The sequence below is a fragment of the Galeopterus variegatus genome, unplaced genomic scaffold, assembly GCF_000696425.1.
Source record: "Galeopterus variegatus unplaced genomic scaffold, G_variegatus-3.0.2 Scaffold1664, whole genome shotgun sequence".
Taxonomy (NCBI): Eukaryota; Metazoa; Chordata; class Mammalia; order Dermoptera; family Cynocephalidae; genus Galeopterus; species Galeopterus variegatus.
Genome location: NW_007727775.1, coordinates 1,799 through 13,982, shown reverse-complemented (window position 1 = coordinate 13,982; position 12,184 = coordinate 1,799). Strand labels below are relative to the sequence as shown.

The 12,184-nt window shown below is 45.0% G+C and overlaps 1 protein-coding gene across 1 annotated transcript; it reads right to left on the bottom strand.

Annotated features, from left to right (window-relative positions):
* Positions 1-3,485: 3,485 nt before the first annotated feature.
* LOC103595031 (clusterin-associated protein 1-like) lies at positions 3,486-10,942 on the bottom strand (the record flags this gene model as incomplete). Its single annotated transcript, XM_008578334.1, has 4 exons — positions 3,486-5,035; positions 8,035-8,091; positions 8,348-8,403; positions 10,835-10,942. Coding segments are annotated over 4 exons (371 nt in total), but the record flags the coding sequence as incomplete, so codon positions are not given.
* Between the last annotated feature and the right edge of the window lie 1,242 nt (positions 10,943-12,184).

The window sequence follows — 12,184 nt, the reverse complement described above, 5'->3', positions numbered from 1 at the left end:
CATTACAAACATCCATTTGGCAGGGGTGACAGAGAGGACCTTTCTTTTCTCAAGAAGGAAAGGTTTTAGGGGTATGATCCTTACAGACATACAGAAAAATTATGGGACAATTGTGAAGATCAATGAAAACTTTAATTCTAGGGTTCTGGAGACAGAAAGTTCTCTAAGAGTTTTACCACTTTTTATTCATTACAAAATCTCTTGAAGACACGGACGATATTTGCCACATGTCCTGTGGAATCTGGCACACTGGTTATCAATGGCATATGAACTGCTGATGTCTTAATAATGGTACTCTGTGTTAGGCTTCCAAAACCACTACTGTAGTTACAGCTTCCCTATGAAGACAAGAAGCTGAGTTTCCACATGGCATAAATTCCCTCAGTGGTCTGGTTGTTGAAAGGAAAAAAAAAAAAAAAAAATCCAAATGGATACCACAGCTCTCATCAACTAAATAACCAAGAAAAATGCTCATGAAGACTATAAAGTGATTATCACTTTTAAATTTGAAAATTCACAATGTTTCTTTTAAAATGTGTATTCAGACAAGAATATCTGGATGCTAAAACCATGGATGAAAGCCTGTCGGGGAAGAAGATATCCAGTCTCAAATTATTATCCCACAAAGGCAAATGTAATATCCCTATTTACAAAGGGAAAAAAGTAAGGTAACCCAAAATCTGGCAAATGCTGACTTAACAAAAGTGATTAAATGTAACATCACCAATAATGGGACAAATGGACACCATGTACCCCTGATGTGATGCGCTGAGGACACATCACTGATGTAGTATGTGTGCCAGAAATGTTCACCTGATTCTAATCAAGAGGAAAAATGAGACAAAATCCATACTGAGGGACATTCTGCAAAACAACTGGCCTGACCCCTTCAAAAATGTCAATGTCATGAAAAACATAAAAGACTGAGGACTGTTTTAAATGAAAAGACATTAAAGAGACATAACAACTTAATGAAAGATCTTAGATTGGACCCTAGACTGGAGGAGAAACTCAGCTATAAAGAACATTATTTGTAAACTAGGGACATTTGAACATGACCTTGTAGTATTTATTATGTTTTTTCTGAAAGACATTTTTGCTGGGTATAGAATTCTGGATTAATAGTTTTTTCTTCAGCACTTTCAGGATGTTGCTCTACTGCCTTTCTGGTTTGCACTGATTCTGCCTGAGGCGAGAGCTGGGCAGAACAAAGAGAGAAGTGCAGTAGCTGAATGATGGAGAAAGCTGTGCCCTGCACAAACCTAACCCTGAAGAAACTGCAGGGGCCAAGGCAGTGGAGAAAAAGAGAGTCCTCCCTCTGTCTTCAAAAAATGATCACATACCTTCAAGCTATCTGAAATGGTTGAGGGATTCAGATGATGGTCATGGACACACCAAAGCCAGCTGGCCCACACAGACTCCATCAGAGTGCAAGACAAAAGAGAATTTAATTCATATCCACGTACAAGGGACTTCTGTTCTAGGTAGGAGGTCGAACTTTTAGGTCTGTTTCAATTTAACAAGTTCTCGAATCTAGCACCTGAGTGTCCCTGGGTCCATCTAACAGCTGTGATATTATGTAATGTGTTGCTAACCTAAATAGACATGCCTTCCTTCCTTACTTCCCCACCGCCCCCACCAGACTGGCTGGTAAGGGGATCTGAACCCTTGACCTTGGTGTTATCAACACTGTGCTCTAACCAACTGAGCTAACTAGCCATCCCCACTTCCAGACATTTGACACTGATATTAATTTAAAATGCTAAAAAAAGAGATCTTGTCTTGTCCTAGCTAAAATGGAAACAGTTCTTCAGATTCCCCATTGAAGTCCTTGGACTTTGTTCTTGGTAGGCTACCACCAATAAAAATTGAGGACCTGAAAAATTGTTTGTATTTTCTGTCCATAAACATATTTTTAAGCATTTTAAGAGGCTCTTTAATTATATAGTAAAAAACTGTCAGCAATTTATACCAAATTTATTTTATAAAATAAATTTATAATAAATAAATGCTAGTTTTTCATTGACCTAATTATATGATCTTTAGGGCCTGAGGTCTGTTCTTCTGCTTGGCTGAAACCAAATGCTGCCAGGTAGTAAGGCATTTGCACGTTTGACTCCTGGATCTGTTACAATGATGGAAACACATTAATAATAGTTACGGAGTATATGACACTCCTTGTTGACAGAAACCACTCAAGTAAGGAAGTGCTGTACAGTGGTGAGACTGCACAGTCAATTAACCAACAAATAAAAGATGATCAAGAAGTAGGTGAAACAATGAAATACCCTTTGCAGCTGTTGCCTACAGCTATGGATATGTTACTTGTAGCTCAGGTTGGATTTCTGTGTTGAAGCCCACTAGAAGAAAGCATCACATGAGAAAAGCAGAACTTTATTTATATGTCTTTTCAAAATATAAGCCTGGTTTAGGCAAACCAAATTTGTAACATCCAAGATGACACAGTGACTCTCCTGCATGCTAGAAGCCCTGGCATCTGAGTGGTGACAGGGTTCCCAACACACTGATTTCCCTTCCAGATTCTTGTTCGCAGTATGGCACATCTCAAATTACTAGTGAATGAACTGAATGTTGAGTGTTTAAAAAAAAGGGTAGGGCCGGCCCATGGCTCACTTAGGAGAGTGTGGTGCTGATAACACCAAGGTGACAGGTTCAGATCCCTATATAGGGATGGCCGGTCAGCTCACTTGAGAGAGCATGGTGCTGACAACACCAAGTCAAGGGTTCAGATCCCCTTACTGGTCATCTTTTATTTTTTATTTATTTTTTTGACCAGTAAGGGGATTGCAACCCCCAGCCTGGTGTGGTCCGTACCACGTTCAACCAGTGAGCGCACTGGCCATCCCTATATAGGATCCGAATCCGCGGCCTCAGCGCTACTAGTGCCGCACTCTCCCGAGTGAGCCACAGGGCCAGCCCACAGTCATCTTTTAAAAAAATAATAAATTAAAAAAAAAAAAATTTTTAAAAAGGGTAACCTCATACATAAAATTTAGGAAAGGAGGGACAGAAAAGCAAAGATGACAGAAATAACTGTCCTACAGTCTCCTGAAATTTACATGTATCATATTAACCTGTGAACTTTTCTTGAATAAGTATTTATATGTTATGGGTGCAAATAAGCAAAATAATTATACTTTCAAGTGGGGCCGGCCCGGTGGTGCACTGCTACAGTGCGCCGCTTGGGAGTGCGGCGGCGCTCCCGCTGAGGGTTCAGATCCCACATACAGACCGGCCGCTCACTGGCTGAGCGAGGTGCGGGCGCAACACCGAGGGTTGTGGCCGCCGATGTCCAAGCTTTCAGGCCAACAAGGGAGACTTAACGGCATAACTTCGTATAGCATACATTATACGAAGTTATACAGACCGGCCGCTCACTGGCTGAGCGAGGTGCGGGCGCAACACCGAGGGTTGTGATCCCGTTGCTGGTCATGAAAAAAGACAAAAATGGAAAAAAAAAAAAATTATACTTTCAAGTAAACCTTATTTAATAACATAAAAACACGGTATTAAATACACTTATTAAAAGATGAGTAACTTTGGGGGGGAGGGGAGAGAGGGAAGCAGGAAAGAGGAATGGGTAAAGGGATACAAAAATCAACTACAATGTATGCTGAGAAGTTAAAATTAAAAAAAAATTTTTGTGTGTGAGAATTACAAGATGAGGCATATGATGTTGTTAGCACAGTATCTAGCCTTCATAAACACAATAAATGCTAAAAAAAAAAATAAACCCAAAAAACCATGATGAGTAACTTCAGAAGTCTTCTGACTTTGTAAAATAAATGAAAACTGCTCTATGCTTTTTACATTAAAAAAAAAATGAAAGCCCCATCTCCACCTGTCTGCCCCTTCTCATTCCATAGCCAGGACACTCTTCCAGTGCTGCTCTACCTAATTTAACTCTGGTTCTGTTAAAAATCGGAAAAGTGAACCTGTATGGACACTTTTTCCTTCATTGGCTCCTTCCCCCAGGAGACACTCTGGTGGTGAAATGCAGGAGACCCACCTTCGTCCCTGTGTGGTGGCCTCATGTCTCGCCACACTTTAGACAACATGCTCCTTTAGAGAAATGCCACCTGGCAGGAAGAGCATGTTCCAGCCATCACTGTCCCACAAGTTTGGAATCTCTAAAGGGGAAACCAGGGTCAACAGAGTTTCAAACTCAGTATAAGCCATGGAAATGTGCAGGTGGCTCTAATTGAAGGTGAATCTCCCAGAGGAGGGCCAGCCTTCTGAGAGGGAATGGAGTAGTAGACATAACCTGGAGCCTCTCTGTTGCCTGATTTTCAAGGAAAGCTGGTTTTCATGTAACATCTTTCTAAAAATGTTAGTTATTAAATTATTAAATGCTTGGTATTGTGAGCATGCAGAAGAAAATAAGACTTTAAAATGACAAAAAAGGCTGGATCAAAAGCCAATGTATAGTAAATGTCCTAAGCTGTGCAAGTGACTACCAGCCAGATGTTCCCCTCCAAGTCCAGCCCTGTGCTGAGTCCCAGCGCCAGGTCTGCTCGACTCTTAGAGGACTGCATAGTAACAATAGCCAAGACTTACACAGTGTCAGCTCTTATTTCTCTGTGGGTTTTTGTCCCATGGATGTGAATTACTAAAAACACATGCACCTCTCAAGTTTAGGAGACAAATAAGGGGAAAAAAAATCATTTTGAGGGTTTTCTCTGGTTCTTATTTAAGCTTTGTGGAACACAAGTATAGGACGCTGAAGCAGAAGTAAGTATTGCTCCAGGAACAATGAGTCCAGCTGGCTTAGTGAACAAAATATACATCGCCTTCCTAACCTTCTAACTGCACGTTTACCTACAAATCTGAGGGTTTTAACCCGCCTGGCCCCTTGGCAAGAGGGTCAGAAGTCATTGTCGCTCTCATCCAAGGGCTCAGGTTTCCGGACCCTTCGGCTGGGCTTAGCCGGCGAGAGAGCAATGCTCTCATCTTCCAGATCGTCGTCGTCATCTTCCTCATCATCCACGTCCATCTCACTGTCCTCCGAGTCATCCTAGAGGGAAAGACAGCAAGTGCACAGGCTGCTTCATTACAACATCGTGCCCGGAGAGATCCCGCCTCACTTTTTTCCAGCAGCTCAAAGGGTAAGAGTGCAGTGACTAGCAGCGCCCCACATGAAGCAAAAGCATGGCAGAGACGTAGTCAGGCGGCGGGGGCATCGGAACGCGACCAGCGTCTACCTGCTGCTGCAGGAACACATGCGTGAGATTTCTCATCTAACCAGTACCCTTCACACACCAGCGTGCACCCGAGCTCGGCGCTGCAGGGGCTCACCTGCCCACTGAGTCTCAGGAGTGCTTGATCTGCACTGAAGGCCACCGGAAGCTGTTTTGCTCCTGGGGGCCAAGAGACCCCCCACTGGACAGCTAGGAGGACACAGGCTTGGGGAGAGGGAAGGGAGGCCTGTTTTGGCTTTTTCCAGATTGGAGCTGGAAAGCAGACAGGCAGCAAGGGGCAAAGGAAAGACACCCTCTCCCTCACCATCCAGATCCAGGCTGACCTGCTCAGCCTGACTTCCAAACCACAAGTCCTGTGAGCCAGGATGGCTGGCCACCCTGTCCAGATCATTCCTACCAGCATACACACATGACTTACATGGCACCAGCTCTTTAAAAAGCAAAAAAACACAACTTAATCCCACTGTCCTCTCCAGCAACTCTGCCTGGTGTCTCTGTTCTTCTCAGAGCAGAACTGAGCGAACTGTGAGCTCACTCACGGTCCCCGCCTGCCCCTCTCACTACTTGTTAAGCACAAGCCACTCAGGCGCTCACCCCACGAACCCGGAGACCACTCTTATCAAGACTGCAGCATTCAATGGACGCAAATCTAATAGGCAATCCGCAGTCCGCCTCTCACTTGACCCAAGGGCTGCCCTGGACACAGTATCACCCCTTCTCCCTTAAATCCACCCTCTCCGTCCTTCCGGCACCCTTCTCTCCCCTTCCCTCATGTGCAGCGCAGCCTCCTTGCCTGACCCTGCAATGCAGGGGTACTGCGGGACCCTGGGCTTCCCCTTCTCCTCCTTCTCTCTGCCCCTCAGCAATCACATCCCTGTCATGACTCAAATACCATCTGATATGGGTGGCTCACAACATTCCACCTTCAGTCCAGACCTGTCCCTGAACTCTAGACTAGAATTTCAACTGGCCATTCACCACCGGCACATGGACGTCTAACATGCAGCTCACACTTGGCATGTCCAAAACCACAATCCTGACCTGTTCTGCCCACACGCCTTCTCCAACTCGGCCCCATCTCAGGAAATGGAAACTCTTAAGCTTTTGGTTGATCAGACCACAATGGAAGTATCCTGCACTTCTCTTTCTCTAACACTCCATGTCCAATCCATTAACAACACCTGATGGTTCTGACCTCAGAAACATCCAGACTTGACCACTTCTCAACACCTCCACTGCCACCACCTGAGGCTCAGCCACCTCACCTCTGGCCTACATGCCTGTAACTGGTTCCTTTCAAACATGAGCCAGCTCTTGGCACCCCAGGCTCATGATTTGCCACCGCCTGCTCCTCGCGCTCAGGGAAGATGCTGAGTCCTCATCACATCCTGCGGGCCTCTGCATCGCCCCCACTGCCTCTCTCACCCCCGGTTCACTCTGCCCCATCACCCTGCCACCTCTGCGCCCCGCCTGCAGAACCACAGTCCCTGTGCCCCAGTGCCCCTCTCCATACCCATGAGGCTCAGTGCCTCCTCTCGCTCAGGCCTCTGCCCAAATGTCACCACATCAGAGAGACCTTCCCTAGGCACACAGGAGACATCACTCCCTGTCCCTGTCACTCCCTGTCCCCTGAACCTGCTTTATGTCCCTTCCTAACACTGAGGATGCTGACATACTTGCTCAGTTGTTACTGCAAGAATGTAAGCGTGTGAGGGCCCTGGGCTCTGCGCCTAGCCCCCTCTGTATTCGCCATGGCACGTGACAGGCACTCGACAGGTATATGTTATGTGACTGAGCCAGCACTCGAAGGATGAAACACTGTGCTCGGGGATGCATGGACACAGCCTCCTTGAAATAAACAGGTGACAAAAAGGCATGGAGAAGATCTAACCTACAACTGAGGCATTCGTTCTGAGGAGAGGCCAGACAGTGCTTTCCAGGCACCACCCTCTGCCAAGCCAGGCTCTCCCTATTCCTGTCTTGGACAGACAAGATGGACGCATAGAAGCTATGTAACTGGCTGTGCCCTATTTTGCTAAAACAATGTATTTTTGAGGTTGTTTTTCTACTTCTCTACACACGACCTCCTATGAATTCAAGTTCGATTTCTCTGTGCACCCTGTCCAGCAAGCCTGACCTCCCCCTCCCATGAATTCCTGTAACAGTGTCCACTCTGTTCGTTAGTTGAGTCTTTGTACAAGAATGTGAGGACACACTTCTGTTTCTGTGCGGCCACTAGGGCTGTGCTCCAGAAATGGGTGGCATCTACCCAATGGGGAGGGTCGGTGATGGATGTCAGTCACGTGGGTCAGGCAGCACTGCCGGGACTGCAACGAAGAACCAAGGCCCAAGTGATGAATGGTGCAGACCCAACGGCTCAACACAGCCGAGGACCCCTGGCACCCCCCTCCTGGTTAAGTTCTCCAGTTAGTCATCCATTCAGCAAAGCTCAAGGCGCCAGCAGCCTGGCGTGTCAGCCTCTCTGAGGCCCTGGTCTGGGGAGAGCATCGTTCCCACGTTCCTTCCCCAGAATGGAGCTGAAGAGGGGGCTGGTCCTGACCCTCTCAGCATTAGCCCTTCAAGTCTAGGTTATGGTTCGAGGGCCTGATGACTCCCCAGCCCCAACCTTTCTTGTCTCTTGGCTCAGGGCTGGCCCCTGTCCTTAGCATGGGGACCTTTAGGTGATTCCACTCTCACTGCAGGATCCATCTTGCCTGGGAGAGAGGAAGCACGACTCTGGGAAGAGGCCATCTGCTGGCCCTGAGCAGGCCGACACACACTAACAAACACACAAGGAAAAAAACCCCAAACCAACCTGCTTCTTGGAGCTGGAAGTCATGTATTTACCTAAGAGAGCTGGTGCTGCTTCCATCTTTGGAAAGCAAGAACGGAAAGAAGAGTAAGCAGGCGGAAAAGTAGGGTGAGCACATTCATTTGAGAAGAAACAAGCCATCAACAAGCAGAGGAGAGCACCCAGCTCCTCAGGAAGCCAAACTCCACAGATTGGAGCTGCAGGCCGGGCTGTGAGCAGGCACTCCCGGCTGTGGCCCCGCGGCTAATCTTAGTCTACGAGCACCAGCCCAGGACCAGAAAGCACAGATGTGCGAGGGGAGCTGGACGAGACTCACATCGTCATCGGAGTCTCCACCCTGCATAGTGCCCACGACGCGCTTGCTGGGTCTTCCTAAGAACAAAAGAATGAAGAAAGCATGAAAACCTTGGAAAACAGGGCAAGGAATGGCATTTAAGATTTTCTTTCCCTTAGAAAACTGGGAGAAAGAAGAAAAATCATACTTAAAATATACTCAAGTAGCATCCAACTCATCAAAACTGTCAATAAACAGAAATGGATTTTCTGCATTTCTACTTCAGAAAAAAATGGAAAACGGCATTAAAATATAAGCACAAATCATGAGTTTAGAAAAATAAACACACGCCTTTAACTGTTTTGAACTGGTATGCTATCTGTTGAAAAAGAAATAAATTCTCCCTTTATAAACTAATGTCACTTGTACTTGGATCTATGCCTAAGCTTCAAAAAAGAAAAAAATTTTTTTTAATATTAAGTATCACAATTAGTTTATCTTTCAAATGCCAGCATTATCTAACGGTTTCTCCATTCCTCCTTTGGAAGTCAATATTGTCTAGGTATGACTTCTACAAAAACTCTGGAGCTGTCCTTTACCAGGGGTAGGAGGTTGGGGGCAGCTGGACTCGCACCCTTAGGTGGAAAAAGGAATGACTGTGACCCTGGGCCAGGCCTCATGAGAAAGGCGGCATGGAGAGGGGCCCACTCAGGACAGATCTTTTCAGAAACTTTCCCATGGTCAGACAAAATGCAAAATCTTGTGTTATTTAAAGCTGTTACTTATAGTTTTTGAGAATGGATTGTGTGATTTCACTCTGCAGGCTAAGTGGTCTGCAGAATTTAGAGGAACTGGTACCTTTACCAGGTTATACTATAAGCCAATCACACACCTTTTTACAGACTTGGCTCCCATCCATCCAGTGGAAATCAAATTGCTAACCTCTATTTATGTCATGAAGCTTAAAAAATAAAAATGAAGAAAAAGGACATCAGGACATGTAATTATCCTATGAAAAAAGTGGAATGTAATAAATGAAGATAGCTGAGCCTAGAATAAGAGAAAGCAGTGAACAACAAAAGTTAACATAAAATGATGAAAGGAAGATGCCTTTACCCCTTAAATTTATTATGTATGTAAAAAATGCAACTGTGCTCAAAACATTAATAGGTGGTAGATAAAAAAATGTTTTTAAAGGCAAATATAGTGCAATTTAGTGGTAACTGTCAAAACAAAAATTTACAGAAACTGTAAGAATTCCACTTTTAATGATGCAAACTAAAGAAATACTTGCAGATATGCAGAAAGATGTATATGCAAGGAAAAAGGTGGAAATAAATCCCTATCAATACAAGAATGCTCAAGTAAATTATGGGTACAGTCATGCTGTGGAATATAATGTAGCCATTAAAGAGAAAGAAGCAGATCTACATTTTACTGACAGGGGAAGAGTTGTAATAGATTTAATTTTAAAAAACAAAAACAAGTTGCAGAACCATACATACGAGGGTACTTCAAGAAGTTCATCAATTCAGGGAAACCAAAGACAGAAAGAAAACACAAAGCTCATGGAAAAATAGAATTGAAAGATAATATGAATTGTTCCATGAACTTTGGGACTATCTGGTCCTGTTTAGGTTAAAAAATTTTCAGGTGATCTTTGTATCTATGTTTGGTTGTGTGTGTGTATATATGAATGTGTGTGCATGTGTGGACACGTATGTGGATGCGTGAACAGGCAATTTGTAGGGACATGCCCTGCAGCCACTAGCCATGACCCCTTTAGGGTAGGAGTGGGACATGAGGAAGACCCCAGGGAGCATCCACATTTGCTCCACCAATTTTGCTGCTCGAATCTTTTGCAAGGAGAAAAAAATTAGAAAAACATTTTTTTTTTTTTGTCTTTTCGTGACCGGCAACGGATCGCAACCCTCAGTGTCGTGCCCGTACCGGACCGGGACCGGCAACGGGATCGCAACCCTCGGTGTTGCACCTGCACCTCGCTCAGCCAGTGAGTGGCCGCCGGTCTGTATGTGGGATCCGAACCCTCGGCGGGAGCGCCACCACACTCCCAAGCGGCACACTGTAGCAGTGCGCCACTAGGCCGGCCCAGAAAAACATTTTTTAAAGGCAGAGATGTTCACGTTAAGTCCTTCCTCACGCATTAACCTCAGGCCATGAGGACTGCATTGCATCGAGAGCAGTTTAGGACCCAGGAGAGCAGCATATAGCTCAGTGCCAGAGGCAGTAATGTTTCTGTGGCCACTGTGAGAAATACCAAGCCACAAATATGAACCGGCTGTTCTCAGGACCACCAGGAAGAGTATCAGTGGTAAGACGACCGCTGAGCAGTTTGAAATCCACATCCTGATAAACAACAGGGCAGGATAAACACGGTGCAGGAACTGCTTCCTGGTGACACTCACAGTGCACTGTGGCCCTCAGGGCGAGGCAGTCCTGGCCTAATCTTGGCTGTGGTGCTCTGTGAAATGGCACAGGGAGGAGGGCGAGCGGGAGAAGCCACAGTACCTTGCATGAGCACCTCCATGGCCGTCCGCGGCTTGGCTGGCCGTCTCTCTTCCAATTCACTGTCGGATTCGTCGTCCTCCTGGATGTCTATGTCCGAGTCATCATTACCTAGCAGGCACAGAAGCGGGCAACACAAAAGAGTGGCTCTGTCATTACAACTTAAACAGCTTCTGTCCAGTGAAGCTCATGTGCAAGAGTCACCTGCATTCAGCCTTTTTTTCGATGCATTAGACTTTATGAGACTCTCTGGATTTGCCTGTGGATACTTGGTGCAGACTTGATGCAGACAATGACGTGCTGTGGTTTTTCAAAACAATTTTCGAAAGCAAGAAAAAAGTGGATCAGATATATTAGTTAGAAACACTATCAGAGTCTGTGAAATTTTTAAAATCAAATAACCAGCTGTCAAGGTGGCTAAAGTTCTTGGTCAGTTGGGGGAAAAACCATTTTCTGTTCAATTTTAGGTTGGGTTACCAGAACACAAGATCCTTGGCCATAATAAAGATGAGTGGGGAGCTCCCTGGAAAGGTAAAACAAGCCCATGACAAAACAAGACTGGAGGCAAGCAGGAGGCCAGGCCAGGGATGGCATGAGCCAGGCTGTCCTGAGAAGGACAGTGATGTAGCAACTGACAATGAAAATGGGTGATAATCTTCACTGGGGGGAAATTCCATTACAAAGATAGATTTTTAACAGGTCATTGCCAATGCAATCACTTCTTATATTAATTTCTTTGTGCCTGTAAGTTGAACATTTTCTAAAGGGAACCTAGAAAGAGAGAAGGGGAGTTTCCACAGTAGGAAGAAGCAGCTTTCACTGCCTGCACCTGACTTCTCTGCACCCAGGAGCCATGCCGGTTTTGGAAGGACAGAATTGGATGAGTTTGCTGTTCTGATTACTGACTCAGAAGTTAGTTTGGAAGTATAATAATTGTTAGTTTACTAAAAGGCTTTGCTCCACCCCTGCTATAGGAAGGTAGTGAGATGGTAACAGAGTCTAGCTGGGCACTGAGGGAAGGTTTTCTGCTCTCTTTAGTCATGGAGAGAAGAGCTGTGCTCTGCGGTAGAGAGGCAAACCTGGGAGGTGGAGAAAGTGTCAGTAATTACATCCCTCAAGGTCTTCCACATAACTAAGTGGAAAGCTAACACCTTCTAAAAGTCTTTACAGAAAATATGATTAAATATTAACATAAATTAATGACTATAAAATAAAATCACTATTCATCTTAGTTCACTTTTTACTTCATCTAGGAAAATTATGACATTAAATCCTTATCCCATGAAATGCAAATCAAATGAAATTATGAATTTTAAAATAAAATACATGCATCTTGGGCTCGATAGTATTTCT